The 19,573-nt window shown below is 38.8% G+C and overlaps 1 protein-coding gene across 1 annotated transcript; it reads right to left on the reverse strand.

The window, feature by feature from the left end:
* Nucleotides 1-1,824: 1,824 nt before the first annotated feature.
* Nucleotides 1,825-19,291, reverse strand: NIPAL4 (NIPA like domain containing 4). The gene is made up of 6 exons (XM_070739006.1): nucleotides 19,010-19,291; nucleotides 10,120-10,368; nucleotides 8,918-8,974; nucleotides 6,695-6,785; nucleotides 6,246-6,406; nucleotides 1,825-5,137 (listed from the first exon to the last, which is right to left on the reverse strand). The coding sequence occupies exons 1-6, from the start codon at nucleotides 19,053-19,055 to the stop codon at nucleotides 4,533-4,535; spliced, it is 1,209 nt and encodes a 402-aa protein (XP_070595107.1). The 5' UTR covers nucleotides 19,056-19,291; the 3' UTR covers nucleotides 1,825-4,532.
* Nucleotides 19,292-19,573: the final 282 nt, after the last annotated feature.

Consider the following 19,573-nt stretch of genomic DNA (forward strand, 5'->3'; position numbering starts at 1 on the left):
TGCTGGAGGGCAGTTTTCTTCAATTTAAATTCAATCCAGGAAACGATGTGGATTTACTTATGTAGTTTCCTTGGACAAAACAATACATGAATCCTGGTGAATCAGGCTACAGCCTCACCTAATCAAGCATTTTGTATCTTTGTATCGCACAATGGCCCAACTAGATCACAGGTGTCAAACTGGAGGCATGTGATGTTTCACAATGTTTTTCCCATTCTTATGGGCGTGGCCTGCTGTGACACACCCTGCCCGCAGGCTGCAAGTTTGACAACACTGAACTAGGAAAACTGTTATATAGATGAGTCTTTCCACTGAAAGAACTTAGCAGAGGCTTGACTTTTTAAATAGAGAACTTTTATTCTGGCATTTTCAGCACCACTCTAGCTCAGTTTAAATAGAACAGCAAACCGACTTCTGAAAGCTCCTTTTACAGTATGGCTGTCAGGCAGCCAACCAATCACAATGCTTTAACTTCCCACTCGTAAGGCCTCTTGTGCTTAGCCAATCAGACTTCAGCATCAGCCTTCCTGGATAATCATAAGTCGAGGACTTTGCTTTTCTGGTGCGGTTGTAAGGCAAGGACTTAACCGCTGGGTTTTCCCAAATATGCCCATGTTACACCAACACTCCGCAGTCTGCATTGGTTGCCGATCAGTTTCCGGTCACAATTCAAAGTGTTGGTTATGACCTATAAAGCCCTTCATGGCACTGGACCAGACTATCTCAGGGACCGCCTTCTGCTGCACGAATCCCAGCGACCAGTTAGGTCCCACAGAGTGGATCTTCGCTGGGTCCCATCAACTAAACAATGTCGCTTGGCGGGACCCAGGGGAAGAGCCTTCTCTGTGGCGGCTCCAACCCTCTGGAACCAACTCCCCCCAGAGATTAGAATTGCTCCCACCCTCCTTGCCTTTCGTAAGCTTCTTAAAACCCACCTCTGCCGCCAGGCATGGGGGAATTGAGATACTCTTCCCCCCTAGGCCTTTACAATTTTATGCATGGTATGTCTGTATGTATGTTTGGTTTTACAATAGGGGTTTTTAACTGTTTATATTGGATTGTCATATGCTGTTTACTACTGTTGTTAGCTGCCCTGAGTCTACGGAGAGGGGCGGCATACAAATCAAAAATCAAATCAAAATAACAGAAATTCAAAACTTTAGAGTACAGAACATTCCCCTTCTATAGGCCCTTCCCAGTAAATCAATAAGGCTTTTTGCCTAGGATTCAGGAGGTATTGTTATTATTGTTGTGAGCTGCCTTGAGTCTTTGGAGAGGGGCAGCATACAAATTTAATAAATTTATTATTATTATTATTATTATTATTATTATTATTATTACTATTATTGATATTATTATTGTTGTTGTTATTATTATTATTACTAAACAACCATCAGTACAGAAGTTTGTCATTGTTTTCTTCAAAGATGATTTTTAAATTTTGAGAATCAACTAAAGTTGGCTAGCTTTGTGCTGTCCCCGTCCCCAATGACATTTAACTTTTATTTTTAAACCCTATGGCCATCAAATCAGGTTGAAATATGGGGTTTTTTTCCCTCCTTTTGTTTACAGACTACTCAGAGAAATCTCGATACTAAAGAGTTTCTCCAAATGTAATACCGTACTTTTTAGCTATATTGGATTACAATTCTCTTTCCGTAAAACAATTTTGAAACTAGAAACTAGCAAATGAAACAGATTACCAGCTTTGGAAGTTCATAAAAACAATATGTTCTTCCACACGAAATAAATGAATTGTTCTAAAAGTCTTATGAATGAAACAAGAACAAATTTCAATCAGTTATAAAGCCATTTGCAAAACTCGATTATACAATTATTTAATTGTAAATAAAATACATTCACTGGTAACAAAGATCTCAAACATTTTACAAGATTTTCTTGACACAATTTATTTTTTGTAGTTTGGAAAATGTAGTACCTGTGAAACAAACCTTCAGTGTAATGAAAGCTAAAGCAGAGTGGCTGTGTTTTTACATGCTAAACAAAATCTGCATAAAGAATAAATACAAAAAGCTGTTTTCTGATGCCAGCAGGGCACAACAGCCCTTAGTGCCAGAACATTACATCTAACCAACCAGAAAGTTTCAAATATATCTTTTTCCTATCCCCCAAGTCTATGCAGAACCTGAATTTTGAAAACTTTATTATTATTTTTACAGTACCTATCTACTTGCCTATCTATTCACCATCTACCCATCGACCCACAAGTTCAAAAAACCAAGAAGCAACATTTTGCACTGGAAATAAAGTAGCAAATATAAGTATAGAAGAAAATGACTACTCATATGAAGTGAAACTGCAAATAGGGGGAATTTGAGAGGTTTCACATTATTTTTATCCCATTTTTATTATTTTTATAATTAAGGTGACAAACATACCTAATACAGGAAATCCATGATTTATCACAATTGAGCTAAAAATTTCTACTGCCGAGCAAGACAATTTTTAAGTGAGTTGCCTTATTTTACGAACTGTCTTGTCATAATTGTCAAGTGAATCACTGCCGTTATTAAGTTAGTAACATTTGTTAAATCAATCTGGCTTCCATATTGACTTTGCTCATCAGAAGATTGCCAAAGATGATCACATGATCCTGAGACACTACAATCATCATAAATAAATACGACTGAATTTTGACCACATGACCATGGGGATGCTTCAATAGGTGTAAGTGTGGGAAATGGTCAGCTCATTTTTTTTAGCACAGTTGTAACTCTGTTCACTAAGTTTGTAAATTGAGGACTATCTGCATCCCATCCTCTTATTTTGCCCATAACAATCTGAGGTGAGTTGGACTAAGAAGGTAACTGGCCCAAAGCCCCCCAGATGGCTTTCAAAACCAGGAAACGGAAGGGCAACCCATTGCAAGGCGTGTTTGGGCTACATTCTGTTAAAAATTGTTCAGAGAAAACTTTGGTTTAGCACTTTCATACAACTATCCCATGAACTATACATAGATAGAACTTCTCCAGCGGTATTCCTCTTAAACGTTACCTATGCTCTCTTGTGATCCCTGCAGTTGTAGCTATTGCATTATAAAATAGTCTTCTTTTATAAATGAAAGCTACATTTGGCTGTTAACCAATAGCAAAGTACAAGGAACTATATATTGGTTTTCTCTGAGCTTGCTTGATTTCTTGCAGATATTTCATTACCCTAACTAGGTAACATCATTAGTAGCATGAATGATGTTTCCTAGTTAGGGTGATAATGAAATGTCTGAAAGGAAACAAACAAGCTCAGAGAGCACCAAGGACCTCTCATTTCAGCCCTGAGCTACAAATATTCTACTTTATTGGAACTATATATGAACTTGTTTTCACTACTTTTCTGATTTTACAATAATTAGAATAGGCTCATTAATTTAGAAGCACAGAAACAAGACACAAAACAACCTGGAATATTTATCCGGGTGCTTTTTGCAATGAAGTATACCTTCAAACTTAACAAAATTAAGTTTGTTAACTTTGTACTTGATACAACAAATAAATAGTTATCTCAAATCAGTCTTGTCCTATGTGAATCTTCACAAGTTCAGACAATTATAACACTTTATATTAGAACATCTTGGTCATCCAGACTAAAAAAGACTTTCATTAACCAGTAAATTAGCATAAATTGGCATAAATTGCATAATTAGTGATAATTATCATAGGCAGTTAAGCCTCTAACTCATTCACTTGTTATAACTAATTATTGACTTTTGACAGTTTTGAACCCAGTTTACACTTTAGGTGATCATAACTGAGTTCTAAATTATAGAAATTACCCAATTTGTCCAAAATATCTATAAAATATAAATTTGTATGGGGGCAAAAACAAAGCATTATCACAATGAAATTATAATTCATATTTATGGAAAAAGAAAGATAACTGCTATCTGAACATCTAATAGTAAAATTAATCAAAATAAGGAAAACAAAATATATTAAAATCCAATATCCAACAAAAAGGCTGTAAGGGCAATTTTTTGAGACTGCACCATTTAAAAATAAGGACATGACCAAAAGTTCTAAATGTCTTGTGCAACATTACAATCTGGAGGGAAATGTAGCTATTTATTTTATCATATATTTCAAAAAATGACTTGGCTATTCTTAGTTGGAAAAAATAAGCATGCTTTCTTTTGAAGCTTCAAAATCTTCACACACTTCAATGAATACAGCTTTTTCTCATGAAGCTAGGGGAAGAGTGAGAAAGATCTGGAAGAAACCATGCCATTTGACAGTAGAACATTTCTTCCAAAGGCAGAGGAAATATGCCCATGTTTGACCCAAATACAATCACCACTGCTATTGATTCTAGGATGTGCAAAGTCTAGTGCCATTGGCAAGCATGAAAAGAGGAGAAGCGTGATGCAAACATGTGGAGGTAGCAAGCTGTGTTAAAGTTGGTTGCTGCTTTCAAAAGTCACATATGGTGATGCTTCATTTAAATTCTTCCAGATGCATGCATGTTTTTATACTCTTTGGCCCCATTACTCAAAAAAAATAGAAATATTAAATTAGGTTTCAACTGAAGATCATGAATACTTTGGGTTTGGTATGATCCTTGGTGTCTGGATTATTCAGTTCTATTAAAGTGTTCTTGTCATCCTTACTTGCTGGAGGCTCATTAGAAGTCTGGAAAGTTTGTGGCAGATTCTTCAAACTGACATCCATATCCTTGAAAGCGTGGAGTAAAAAGACTCCTAAAATAATGGTAAGAAATCCACACACCGTCCCTATAATGTCTTTTACAGACATGGTGACCCACTCTTTAAAGAGGATAACTGAAGTTGTGATGACAACAGTGGTGAAGAGCACATAGTAAATGGGAAACACCATGGAGGTATTGAAGATGTCCAGAGATTTATTGAGGTAGTTGATCTGAGTAGCAATAGAAACCACCAACGTGAGGACAAGAATCCAGGTCAATGGGTTTTGTAGAACAGGCAGATGAGTGAAAAAACTCTTGATGGCAATGCCCAGCCCTTTAACAGAAGAGACCGAGAAAGCCCCAATCACAGAACAAATGGAGAGGTAGATGAGAATATTGGTCTGGCCATAACGTGGTGCTAGGAAACAAATCAGAACTAGGCTGATAACCAAGAGAATGCTGGCATAAACAAGAAAACCTGGAAGAAATAAAAAAAACAAAAAAAGGTGACAAATCGTGACATTTTTATACAACACAGAATGCAATGCTTAGCACAAGCATTGGCCAGCACAATAAATGGATGAACAAAATAACAGAGCCATGCATTGTTTTTAGGACATTAAATAAATAAATAAATCAGTGCAGTCAGGCGGTAGGGAAAGCAAGTAGGATGCTTGGCTGCATAGCTAGAGGTATAACATGCAGGAAGAGGGAGATTATGATCCCGCTATATAGAATGCTGGTGAGACCACATTTGGAATACTGTGTTCAGTTCTGGAGACCTCACCTACAAAAAGATATTGACAAAATTGAATGGGTCCAAAGACGGGCTACAAGAATGGTGGAAGGTCTTAAGCATAAAACATATCAGGAAAGACTTAATGAACTCAATCTGTATAGTCTGGAGGACAGAAGGAAAAGGGGGGACATGATCAAAGCATTTAAATATATTAAAGGGTTAAATAAGGTCCAGGAGGGAAGTGTTTTTAATAGGAAAGTGAACACAAGAACAAGGGGACACAATCTGAAGTTAGTTGGGGGAAAGATCAAAAGCAACATGAGAAAATATTATTTTACTGAAAGAGTAGTAGATCCTTGGAACAAACTTCCAGCAGACGTGGTAGATAAATCCACAGTAACTGAATTTAAACATGCCTGGGATAAACATATATCCATCCTAAGATAAAATACAGAAAATAGTATAAGGGCAGACTAGATGGACCAGGAGGTCTTTTTCTGCCGTCAGACTTCTATGTTTCTATGTTTATTGTAAGGAACAGGCATCTTACACATGCAAGAAGATTTAAGTCTTCAGAAAAACAAAGTTTTTAATGTCAACAGGACATAGAGTTTCATGAAAGATTTTCTTCCTGGGAAAGAGAAGCAAGACATTTGCCATAACCCACTGGATGCCACTCAACTCAAATGTGTACAAAATCATGGCAACTTCGTGGAAGATACACCCTTGCGCGAGACATTTTGACAATCATCACATCATTGCTCCTGGAAAACTGGTTCAGATATGATAACATTCCAAAATAAACACAACACCTTCATTCCTTTGCTACCTCATTTCATAAGCTTACCTGGTTCCTTCAGTTTTGAAATCAATTCTCCCAAAGTGGTGATTTCCTCTTCTTCTGGAGCGTGTATCACAAGAATGGTACTACCCACAATGCTCAGCATGCAGCCAAGTTTGCCTAGCAAGTTCAGCCGTTCTCCAAGCAAGTAAGAGGACAAAATGGCACTGGGCACAACAGACAAATATAGAAATACAGCCTTTATTCTTCCTGTTACACTTGTAAATTACTGATAGCAAACATAAAGTCCTTACAAATCTGTATTCTATTAATTGACGTAGATTGAAGTCAGTGAAACACAAAAGTAATATGCAAGGTCAATTTTGAGAGAGGGAAAAAAGGTAGGACTTAAGTACATATCTGGCTATTGGTATATTAGCACAAGATTAGAAATCTCTTTTCTGTTGGCAAGCTAGGTCACATGATTAACAAAGAGCAGAATAAAAGGAAGTCACCTTATAAGCACACTAAGTGCTCCGAGTGGTGTAACAATTGTTGCAGCTGCAAAGGCATATGCGGCAAAGTTGGCGGCTTCTCCTCCACCCACTGAGCAAATAGCCGGGGGGGGGGGGAGAGAAAAAGAACAGGAGAATTACAATTATTACTACTTATATTACCTTCTCATTGGCCAGCAACTCAACTCATTTCCCTACCTTACTAAGAAAACATTAAATCTTATGAACGCTAAACAAAAAGTTATCCGTACAGGTAATCCTCGACTTGCAGCCATTTGTTCAGAGATCATTCAAAGTTACGATAGTGCTGAATGAAGGAACCTGACCTGTGCCTAAAGTTATGGCCATTGCAGCATCCTTCATTATCACGTGATCAAAATTCAGGGACTGGCAACATAGCTGCACCTATGACCACAGGGTACCACAACTCCCTCCCACCTATCTCTTCCCTTCCTCCCACACCATGTATGCCCTTTTGGTCTCCTGCTGTTCTTTCACTGTCTTCTTGCTCTCACAAGAAATGTCTGGCTGCTTTATGCTGTGAAAAAGAAAGAAAAGACTAAAGCAGTCCCTGAACCATTGTAGAACCCTAAAATGTCCCTTTGCGAAAAGCTCCTGGGTGGAGCTGAGGCTGGCTTTGCATTGTAAAAATTGGGGGAAGGGGGAAAGAGCCCAAATCAATTTAAAAACAAGTTGTGATACCTTGTCAATACTGGAAGCAAGAATACAACAAAGATCAGCTGGGGTTGTAAACAGAAGTGAGTTCCCACCGATTCAAATTAGTTCTACAGAATTGGTAGTAGCTTGGTGGTCTGGGACACTGGAGCCAGCAGCATCTCATGCCTACCATGGCCCCAAGTTGGTTCTCTTGGTGGTGCCCACAATGGCACCATCTTGGTTTTTGCTTCTGAGCATGCACAGAAGCCTTTTTTGAATACTGTACATTTGTCCACATGCCCATGTGACACATCCCTGAGCAAACTGGCAGCAATACAATCCGGAACCCAATCCTGGTTGCAAAGATCTTGGAGTGCAAAGTGGCAAGGTCGACAGGGACTGGGCTGGGATAGTCTTTCCAGAGCATGGCAAGCAATTCTTGGACTGTTTGCCAGCCCAAAAGGCAGGGTGAAGAGCAACCAAAAAGGCGGTATGTATGTGTGGGAAATAGGTGGCTGGAGGACTTGGAGGAACTTCTTACTGATGTTTGTTGCTGGATAACCAAGCTTGAAATGGATTGCTGGGTGAGTATTTGGCTAACGACTGATAAAATTTGGTTATATACGGTAATGAGATTGCCAGATGGCTGGTTGCTAAGCAATGTGATCACGTGACATCTCCATTATAGTCAAATCATTTAGCGGTCCCAGTTGTGGTCATAAGTCAAGGATTATCTGCACAACAGTCTTTGTAAGGTTCTTAAGTTCCAACAAAATGTCCCCCAAGTTTTCCAATAGATCAGGATCCAAATACAGTTTGTCAATATCTCTTTGTAAATAAGAAAAGGAATCCAAATAATTGAGCAAATGATGCTGTATTCAAATTGCAATGCAATAATCAATGACTTAAGACAGTAGCTTCTAAAGAACCAGTGTAACAAAAGCAGATAAATATTGTGTAGTGTGTTCAAAATATATTTTGGTATATATAAATTTTGGGGGGCTGAAGTTGCCTGCAAATATTTTCTGCATTCCAGTCCACCAAACCTTGCACCACTATAAATTTGTCAGTTGCTGAAAGTGTTACAAGGCATATTGCTGGGTCTGACTAGCAAATATTTTTTCTGAAAACTTAATCATTTAAATTTATTTATTTATTTATTTATTTACTTGTTTACTTACTTATTTATTTATTTATGCATTTATTTATGCATTTATTTATTAGATTTGTATGCCGCCCCTCTCCGTAGACTCGGGGCAGCATACAAATTCCTGAACACTGCTATGTTATGTTGATAAGATCTGAAAAAATAATTTCCATAGGCTTCAGCATAATCTCTCCGTGCAAAGAGGCCTTTAAGCACAAAAAAATCTTTAAGGTATTCAAGCATAAAATTAAAGTACAAAAAAGAAGAAAAAAGGCATAGAAACAACTTCTGTAACTGAAGCATGTGAAATAATATTTAGGGCCCAGGGAAACCCAGAGGAATTAAGTCCTCAGTAATCATCAATGTTAAATATTTGGTCAGATACAAACCCAAGCCTGGCTAAATATAATCGTACTTACTGGTTAGCAAACCAGCCCACCACAGCCAGTCTCTTAGATAGCCATGACCTCCATCTCCTGGGGAAATAAAAAGGATATATATACAGGAGCATTTTGTAAAAACCTTCCATATGAAATAAAATCAATTCTTATCAGAATGCTAGTGCTTAAATATAAAAGGGGGAAAGAAACAACAGCTTAGACTGAAAAAGCTACAAGCCACAGCATACATATGTTCAAAGACGTTTAAATGCCTTTCAAGAAACAAAAACAAATAGTACCTGAACTGGCAGGCTCTTAAAATCCCTCCCCCTTCCCCCCTCACCTCTTGTGTGCAAGAGCTGAACTCTTCTGGCTTAACATTTCTGAAATTAGCTGCCATAACCTTATGCTCTGAACATTTTACCGTAAGCCATAGTGTACATTATAACAGGCTTGTTTTTCAACATTTTCTCCAGAAACATATTATGCTAGAAAAAAAGTATTGTTATCTTACGAAACAAGACTGGATTATTAATCCACTTGGACGTGTGCTGTGAATACTGATCGGTAGCATCTCTAAATTTTCAAGTTTGTATATTTAAAATTGCAAACATAGCATGAATTCAGTGTGATATTCAATGTAATAGCAGGAACTGGGTGTGGGTAGTCTAGTGAAAAGAAGGGCCAGGGGGGACATGATAGCAGTATACAGGTACTTGGGGTTGCCACAGAGAGGAGGGGGTCACACCAGTGGGCCAGATGATAAACAATAGATGGAAGCTGACCAAGGAGAGATTCAACCTGGAAATAAGAAAGAACTTCCTGACGGTCAGAGCAATCAACCAATGGAATGGCCTGCCAGCAGAGGTTGTGAACGCCCCAACTCTCGACATATTCAAGAGGAGATTGGACTGCCATCTGGCTGGTCAGGTGTAGGGTTTCCTGCTTGAGCAGGGGTTGGACCTGATGACCTGCAAGGTCTCTTTCAACTCTAATAAATAAATAAGTAAATAAATCTGAAGGGGTCTTCAAAGGCCTTCTTCAACCTGGAACCTGACCACTGTGTTTTCTAACAACCATTATTCCCAGTCAAGATACCCTTGATTATATTGGCTCTGAATTTTTATGAGAGTTGAAATCTAATACAACAAGGTTTAAGTAAAGTTGTCTTAATGCAGCTAGTGTTCTTTTCCAGAAAACATATTTTTCTGTCCCCTCTAGTAAGTCAAAAATATCCATACCAGCCCTAGTGCCTCCTTTCTCAACCAGTCGACGCAGTCCTTTCTTCTTGAGAATGACACTGGTGCCAATGAGAAAGCTTGAAAAGATGGCCAAGGCCAAGCCAATATAAAAGCCATATTTGTCTTCAACTTGTACCATCCAGTTGGAGCTTAAATTAAGATTTGTGTGGGGTAAAACTGGAGAACTGACATTCTTAATGATTTGACAAACAGCATGATGATTCAGGCAAGCCAGGGTGATCAGAGAGCCTAAGCAAGACAAGGAAATGTGGGGGAGAAGAAAAGATTAGAAATTAAGACATTAATAATTAGCAGCCCACATGTCTTTAATTTTGCATGGAACCACCTAGATTATGTTATTGCTAGGAATCTTTCTTTCTTCCTTTGGATTCTTGCACCACAAATGTCATTTAATTACTTCTTAGAAAAAATATGACGCTAAAAATATACATTCTAAATCTATGCAAGCAGAAAAATTGACGCACAATGGCATTCAGATGCTTTAAAACACCACTTTATAATAACTAACAATCTGGAGGTACTGTATTCTTATTTGACTACAAATATTTTCAAGGTTTATTTCAGTCTTGAAATTCAGCTTATATGAGACAATGTTTTGGGGAAACTATTGCTTTTTTGTTTTTTAATTACATATTTCTAAGACTGACATTATTGCTGTAAACCATTGTCCTTCCAATGCATGTTGTCATGTTTGGTCTTGCTCTGCAATAAATTAGTTTTTGTAAATGGCCTTTGACATTAATTTAGTACATTTTCAATTAACGTTCCAGTGTTTCCCCAAGTAAAAACCTTGTCTCCATTTTATTAGGTGGAAATAATGAGAAGATAATTTTTTTTCACAAGTTCTGAGATGTTTCTCTACTGCAGGGATCTCAAACTTAAATTCATTGAGGGCTGTATCAGTTTTGTGTTTAACATGGGGTGGTGGTGGCTGGGATGGGGAGTGAAAATGGAATTAGGTGGGGCTGTGTGTGGCATCCTGGGGCTCTGTTTTCAGCCAGATGGCCTTTTGCAGCAAAAACAGAGCTCAGGGGCATGCCATAACCTGTTTTAACTGGCAGAAGCATCACAGGCCAGACTTTTTCCATTTTTAGGGTGGCCCCACAGGCCAGATCTAAGCACCCCAGGGGCCAGATTTGGCCTGTAGGCCTTGAGTTTGACACACCTGTTCTGTTGTCTATGCTAAGTTGGAGTGGTATGAGTATCAGAAAATACAGGAGAGGGGAGTTTCAGAGTTTTCCGTAGATCCTCATCAACTACTCTTTATGAAAAAAAATGGAAAAAGAAGTTTTAAAGTAGAGTATTCAATGTAGATGTGGACTTGTGAAAGTTTAATTGGGGAAGCAATGAAACATTACACAGCACAGAGGGGGGTTTCAGCAGGTTCTGATCAGTTCCAGAAAAACGGTAGCAGGAATTTTGAGTAGTTCGGAGAACGGTTAGCGGAAAGTTTGAGTGGTTTGGAGAACCAGTAAATACCACTTCTGACTGGCCCCACCCCCATCTATTCTCTGCCTCCCGAGTCCCAACTGATCAAGGGGAAATGGGGATTTTCATAATCATAACAAGGGACCTTGGAAGGGACCTTAGAGGTCTTCTAGTCCAACCTCCTGCTTAGGCAGGAAACTCTACACTACTTCAGACAGATGGTTATCCAAATCTTCTTAAAAGATTTTATAGTAACCTTCTCCTGGAGTGGAATGGGAATGGAAATGTTGCAGTATCGTTCCCTTAGATTAGATTTATTGGATTTATATGCCGCCCCTCTCTGCAAACTCTTGCCACGCCCACCAAGCCACACCCACAGGGCCGGCAGTAACAATTTTTGAAACACACCACTCACCTGGCAGTGGTGCAAGTAATGTTTATCTATGTAGAGTATAACTATTTTAAATAATTTTAATACATTTATACTTACGTTTTAAGAGCTAAATATTTCTTCTCAACTATCTCAACTTATGTAGAGAGAACGAAGGTGGATTTTCTAAACTTTCTTAGGTACAATATTTTTTGAGTCTTTCCCCTTTAATTTCAGGTCTGAATGTGAGTTACCTATAAGTATGAATGTGTATAATCTAGAATGAGAAAATATCTAGATTTCACTCTTCTATATAATTCCTGTTATAACTTTGGCACTCAATCAAAACTTCACCTGGAATTTTAGCCAGCATAGAGAACAATTAATTGAGAAAGATGAAACTGCTGAGGTTAGTCAAATGACAAAATGTGTCTGTTATAAGAAAAGGATGAGAATCCCTACAGATCATCATTAAGGGGATATTTCAAAAGAAAAAAAGTCTTTGTCTGCAAAATAAATCCAACAAATTCCATTTTATAAAAAGTGAATATTTAATAATTAATATATCCCGTTGTATAACCTCTTATTTCAACCAGCTTGCTGCTGACATTTTCTAATAATCACACACATGTATACTTTGTAGAAAGTGAGTTTGTTACATTCACACCTCATCTTTCCTACAATGACTCCTTTAGTGCCAAAGACAACACCACTTTCTCAAAGACTGACCCAAAAATGGACTTAATGAACTCAGGTGTAGTCCAACTGTCTAGAACAGTGATGGCAAACCTTTTTTTCCTTGGGTGCCAAAAGAGTGTGGGTCAATGCTATTGCACATGGACGAGTGCCCACACTCATAATTCAATGCCAGGGGAGGGCAAAAACAGCTTCCCCTGCCCCCCTAGAGGCCCTCTGGAAGCCGGAAGTGGCCTGTTTCCCAACTTTTGGTGGGCCCAGTAGGCTCATGTTTTGCCCTCCCCAGGCTCCAAAGGCTTCCCTGGAGCTGGGGGAGAGTAAAAACACCCCCCAATCCCCAGAGGCTCTCTGGAAGTCAAAAACGCCCTCCCAGAGCCTCTGTGTGAGCCAAAAATCAGCTGGCTGGCACACACATGCATGTTAAAGTTGAGCTAGAGCAATGGCCCGTGTGCCAGCAGATATGGCTCTGCCTGCTACCAGTGGCACCCGTGCCATAGGTTCGCCATCACTAGTCTAGAACTTTGCATAAAGAGGCATAAATATCATTAGAAAATTAACAAATACACGTAAGGGCTCTTGAGAAATAAAGAATTTACTTTTGCTAATACCAAAATGCTGTTTCAACTGTATTATTATTCTTATTTAACATGGACAAAATAAGAAAAAGCACATTTGTAGTTAGAGCACTACAGAATACTATGATAGAGTCAAACATATCTTTCTTAGAGAAGTAAGGTACAGGAGGGAAGTGTTTTTAATAGGAAAGTAAACACAAGAACAAGGGGACACAATCTGAAGTTAGTTGTGGGAAAGATCAAAAGCAACATGAAAAAATATTATTTTACTGAAAGAGTAGTAGATCCTTGGAACAAACTTCCAGCAGACATGGTAGATAAATCCACAGTAACTGAATTTAAACATGCCTTGGATAAACATATATCCATCCTAAGATAAAATACAGAAAGTAGTATAAGGGCAGACTAGATGGACCATGAGGTCTTTTTCTGCCATCAGACTTCTATGTTTCTCTGTTTCTAAGTTGAAAAAGGAAGCAAAATGACTAGCAGTTTTACCAGAACTATCAAAGAACATATGAAGCATGGCACATAAATATTTATTCATTTTATTTTTTTTATTTAAATTAAAAAAGAGAGATTCAATTGTAATCACCTTTAAGACATATAAATCCAAACAGTGGACTGATATGACCAGAGCTGCAAATATAGAACCAATACAGTATATTTACAATTAAGAAGAATCTAGAACACCAGTACTATTTCTAAAATCCTTCTTTGATCCCTTTTCTGTCACTTCATTTTCATTACAACTCAGAAAGTTTCAGATTTGACGTGATTATATTCTTGAGAATATAAATTAACTAATTGAGCCAAAGCTATGTTGTAATTTAAACAAGAACATCTGAAAAAGAGAAGGCCATACATTTTTGGAAACAGAATTATAGCACACTCATTGTCTCTCAAGATACAGACAGAAAAAATTGTATCATTAAACATATACTGTATCTTAATTTATGAAACAGAAAATGATACATACTATAATTTAATATTGAGGAGGGAAACTGAAAGTTTCCAGATTTCCAACAAATCATGTCTATCATAATCCTCAAAGGATTTTTGTGAATGTTTATGTTTAATAAATTTATTATAACTTCAGATATAGACAACTACTGTACTATATTGCTTTTATTACAGTTGTGAGCCGCCCCGAGTCTTCGGAGAGGGGCGGCATACAAATCTAATTAATAATAATAATAATAATAATAACAACAACAACAACAACAACAACAACAATAACTGATATTTGTAATTTTGTAATAAAAATAATCTTTTTTATTTCAAACACGGCACTTAATCCACTAAACTCTGGATTAAGTTGCAGAAACTTCCAAATGATTTGGAATAAGAAGTTCAGAAAAACTGAAATAAAATAAAATAAATTAAGCTGATTCATTAAGGCAGCCAAAGCTTCAATGCTGTTTTTTAAAGCAGCCATTCCTGCCCCCACCACCCCCACCCAGCATTTCTTCTGAATGAATGTCAAAGCCTGCCCAGCCCTATTCTGTAGTTCTATCTCAAACAGTTGCGGAATAGATACATATTTCAAAGGCAGAAATCCACAATTTTGAAATGCCTCATTCTTTGCACATATCCCAGTAATTGCCTAGGTTGAGAGCTTCCTGCTCTAAGTGAATGTGATTGTTTTTTAGAATTGTCACATGTTAGGGCTATCTACCCCCTCCAACAATCTGCCTTCATTTATACAACAAAATTGCATAAACAATCATAAAGCATTTCTCAGGAGAAGAGATGTACATTCTTAATGTTAATTAATGTTCTCAATGAATGAAGAGGTGAAATACAAAATCAAAATCAAAATCTTGATCAAAATCTTAGCTGATCAAAATCTGGGAATGTTAATAGTTTCACCAAAGCTTGCCAAGGGCACCTTCAGGGGCAAATGATTCCCCCCCCCCAATCCAGATATGTAATGAGTGGATTTTTATCTCAGATAATATAGACTTTTCTGTCTCCTTGCCCATTACAACCCTCTTCCCAGCCATTCAAGGTATTTGTGATAATCTTTAAATCCCTTCCAGCATGGGTCCAGGTTATAATGGGCCTAGGTTACCTGTATTGTCCCATTTGCATTGCCCCATCAATCTCAATCAGGCAGGGCCACTAAATAACTTTGATTGATAGGGTCCAGGAAGAGATTCCTTCTCTGTCATTGTCCCAATCCATTCTGCCCCTTGAGGTGAGGCTGATCCCCACCTTTCTGGTATTCTAGAACAGCATTAAAATCTGGGTCTTCCAATTGGCATGGGAACCAAAAAGTAATATACAAATCTAAGGTTAGTTTGTGGTTTAAGAGAATTCTCTCCATTTTTTAACTCCGTCCTTAATCCATCTGCGGAGGTTGTGAAAATCTCCCTTTGAGACTTTCAAAGGGAGATTGGACTGCCATTTGTCCAAAATAGAGTACGGACTCATGCTTGAGCAGAGGATTGGACTAGATGACCTACAAGATCCCTTCCAACTCTAAAAATTATCTAAACTTTAACTACCCTTTTAACTTTCAGATTTTGTATGGATTTTATGGATTTTAAAAAATCTGTAAATCACCCAAAGTCACTTCATTAATGAGATGGGTGGTGTGAAAATTTGGTTAATAGATTTATCAATTCTTGAATGTCATGGGCATTTTGTAATTGCATATTCAGAAATCATAGTGGAACAGGACATCAAGAGAAAATGATAGGGCTCCTTTGAACAAATCAGGAAGTGTCTTTTTGTTTGAACCAGACAACCCTGGATCAAAACCACCTTGTTAAAAATAAATAATCTCATTTGGGGTTTTTTGTGGGGGGAGGTGTTTCCTTGTTTGAGTTTTAATAATGAAGTAGTGTGCACTGAATGGATATGTTCACGAATCAGAAACTGAAGAACAGAATTGAAAGAATCATTACAGGAAAAAAAATTAGCAGCTCTATATTTATGAATTTGCTAAAACTGCTTAAATGCAAAAGTACGGATAATGACTATATATATTGAGTGAACAGGAAACTCAAATCTATCTTTTGTCAAATTAAACAGAAAAAAAGAAAAGAAAATTGCTGCTAAATTATATCTTCAACAATGCAAATATAGCATGGTGGTGTTTATACCCTGGCACTTTGCCTAATACAGGACAGTCTTTGTGAGCCTGAAAACAAAAAGAGAATTCTAATTAGTTCTGAAGCCACAATGCCCTAATGTCATGCAATAGCTAGCCCTTTTCTTCTTCTGCGATAGTTATCCTCAAAAGCAAATATCAGAAAGAAAGAGGCTGAAAATGGAGACTTGTTAATTTTATTAGGACAGCTTCTGCTGCACATTTTGGTAAGAAATTAAGTTCAAAGCCCTCTGAATAGATAGGAATTGAATGTTAGGCCTAGTCTATGTACGCAGCAGAAGGAAGTGGTGATAAAATGGAAAACATTGAAGAAGCAGAATTTCCTATCAAACTGTTAAAAAAGAATGTCTTATGTAGATTCTCAGTGATTCAGGTCATGGGTGTCCCAAAGGAAGAAGAATTGGCATACAAGTCCAATCAATCAATCAATCAATCAATCAATCAATCAATCAATTGTTTTGAACTCCTCTGTTAGAATCAGGAAAAGACACTTTCTCAAATCAGGAAAATGAGTCACTTTGCCTCAAACCTCAAGGCTTGTTTTGTAAAGGCAATCAGGTATTCGCTCAGAGTCCTCGGAGAGGGGCGGCATACAAATCTAATAAATTATTATTAATATTATTATTGTTTCAATTTATTATGAGATATTTTAGCAATTCATATACACCTGTTTGTTTACTTAGGCAACCTGCCTTTCTTCTAAATTTCTGCAGATCATGGTAGAGAATTTCATAATTAACCCACACAAACCTGTCAACCATGGGAAATTTTAACTGGACATATGTAATAAGACATGCTCCCCAATAAAATCAACTATATAGAGACTGGCATAGAGACTAGTCTATATAGAGATGAGCAAATCCAGTGGTGAAATCCATTTTTTAAAACTCCTGGCTCTGTGGGTGTGGCTTGGTGGGCATGGTGTAGCTTGGTGGGCATGGCTTGATGGCTGTGGCAGGGGAAGGGTACTGCAAAAACCCCATTTCCTCCTCACTCCTGGGGGAAGGATATTGCAAAATATCCATTCCCACTTCACTCTGGGGCCAGCCAGAGGTGGTATTTGCTGGTTCTCTGAACTCAAAATTTCCGCTATCAGTTCTCCAGAATCTGTTAGAACCTTCTGACAAGTGGATTTAGTTTATGAAAACAAGAACTTTGCTTCTCCAAGAATAAATTAATTCTACATTGGTAATTTAACCACAGAATGGCAAAGATTTATGTATGAGCAGCAGGATAATGCCTCTTAATATGCAAAGTGGAGAACATTATTGCTCTGAAGAAATGATTACACATCAATCTGTAGAATTGGCAGGTTGCTTTCCTGGATCAGGCTTCTGATAACTCTTTCAGGATCCACTGCCTGAAGAAGCTTCTTCCAGAACAAACAGACCAAATCCTTTCCTTAACAAAATATAGAGCAAACTCTATAAAAGAAACTGAAAAAGCTAAGCAGGATTGTGGGAGGATGTTAGGCAATCACACCCTTGCTCCTTTCACCCTCATTTCTAATAAGGTTTGGTTTTCTGGTTTCACACACTGTGTAGGCTTAGGACAAACAGGTGTGGCTTGATGGGGCTGATTTGTTCCTTACATACTTAATATGTTTGCTTCCTCTATTTGGTCTTCCCCCAGTTGTATCACAGGAAGATAAGTGACCACATTCCACTAGACCAGTGTTTCCCAACCTTGGCAACTTGAAGATATTTGGATGCGAATGCTGGCTGGGGAATTCTGGGAGTTGAAGTCCAGATATCTTCAAGTTGCCAAGGTTGGGAAACACTGCACTAGACTGAGTTCTAGTTTTGTCTTCAGAGTTACTCATAAATGCAAAAGAGAATGTTTTCAAAAGCAGTTTGGAGACAACCCTCCTCCCATTAACCATACCATAATCTTGGATCTTCTGTGGTTTTACCAGGCATTAAATAAAAATACCTGGCTGAATTCTTAGTCCCAAATTAATAACGTATCCCAGTGCAAGCTGTTTTACAGCCAAATGCAAAATTAACCAGGAAAGTGGTTAAGTTCATTTTAAAAAAGCCATCTTGCCTTCAGCTAATCCGTCTCCCTTTTCATCCAGCAATTATAGCACTCTTGGCAGGTTAATTTTAAGAAGTATTAGACCGCAACTCCCATAATTCTACTCTGGGAACTGAGGTCTAATACTTCTATGCCTTTTAAGCAATTAAGGTGTGGAAGGTGAAGCCCACACCTTAGTGCTTAAAACGCATTATGGTTGAGAAATACTGAATTATACAGTATGCTTCATTCTTGTTAGATTTTGGAGGAGGAAAGGGGGGGGGAGGAAGAAGAGTTGAGTTGAAACTTCTAGAAGCCAAAAAGGTTCCGACCTCTTCCCACAGAAAAGCTGTGCCAAAGAGGAGGCAAAGCCTGCCAAATGGGGGAGAAAGAGCTGGAGTGGAGACCTTATCAATTTTCTTTTCATTTGGTTTTTTAAAAATCAGTTTTGCCATCTTGCTTCTCTCCCAGGGGCGACAGGTGAAGTCAGGTTCCCCGCGAAGTGGGTGGGGATAGATAACGAAGGTTTTCCCTTAATTCGTTCCTTAGAAGTCAACCAATTTGGAGGGGAGGGGAGGTTTTCCGTAAACCTGAGAAACGCAAGTGGGTAAGGAAGAGAGCCTCCTCAAACGCCAACCAGGGCGCAAAACGAGCGCGCTCACTCACCGCTGGCACAGCTCCTGTTCACCCACAACTGCTCCGGGAGCTCCATGCGCGCTTCGGGGTGAGAAGAATCAGTGCATTCCTAAAAGGCAGCCGCGAAGGAGACGCGGAGGAGGAGGGGGGGATCTGGAGACGGGGCGAGATGAGCGCCTTAGTGCCCCCGCTGGTTCGCTTGGCTTCGCTGCAGCCTCCCTCTTGCCCTGCTGGCTCCCTCCGGTTGTCCGCTTCGGAAGGAAGGAAGGACGGCCTTCTCTCCCCTCCCCTCCCTTCTCCTCGCTCCGCCTCGCCTAACCTGCGCGGAGCTTGAAAATTGCCCCGTGGCGAAAGTGGGCTCGCACCTGTTCCAGACGGAGATGCCGCGCCGCGCCTTCCTCCTCCTTTGTTGCGCGTCACAGACTTGTCGCCCTGGTCCTACGAGGTCGGCGGACTGTGGAACGGACCGTGGCACATACGCACACACACACGAGCCCTTGCAGGCACTCTGTGCCTGGCTTTCTGTACGAGGCTAGGGTCCCAGTGTGCTTTCTTGATTAGAAATTTCTTAGGCATAAATTCCGGCCCCAAGTC

This window comes from Erythrolamprus reginae, chromosome 2 (assembly GCF_031021105.1).
Source record: "Erythrolamprus reginae isolate rEryReg1 chromosome 2, rEryReg1.hap1, whole genome shotgun sequence".
In the NCBI taxonomy this organism is placed as follows: domain Eukaryota; kingdom Metazoa; phylum Chordata; class Lepidosauria; order Squamata; family Dipsadidae; genus Erythrolamprus; species Erythrolamprus reginae.

What these genes read in the sequence shown, in the direction of transcription:
- NIPAL4 (XM_070739006.1), bottom strand. Translation starts at nt 19,055, where the DNA reads ATGGAGCTCCCGGAGCAGTTGTGGGTGAACAGGAGCTGTGCCAGCG. An exon ending in GAACAGGAGCTGTGCCAGCG is followed by an intron (nt 10,369 to 19,009) that starts GTGAGTGAGCGC and finishes TGTCTTGCTTAG; the next exon opens with GCTCTCTGATCACCCTGGCT. An exon ending in GAAAGGAGGCACTAGGGCTG is followed by an intron (nt 8,975 to 10,119) that starts GTATGGATATTT and finishes TTATTTCCCCAG; the next exon opens with GAGATGGAGGTCATGGCTAT.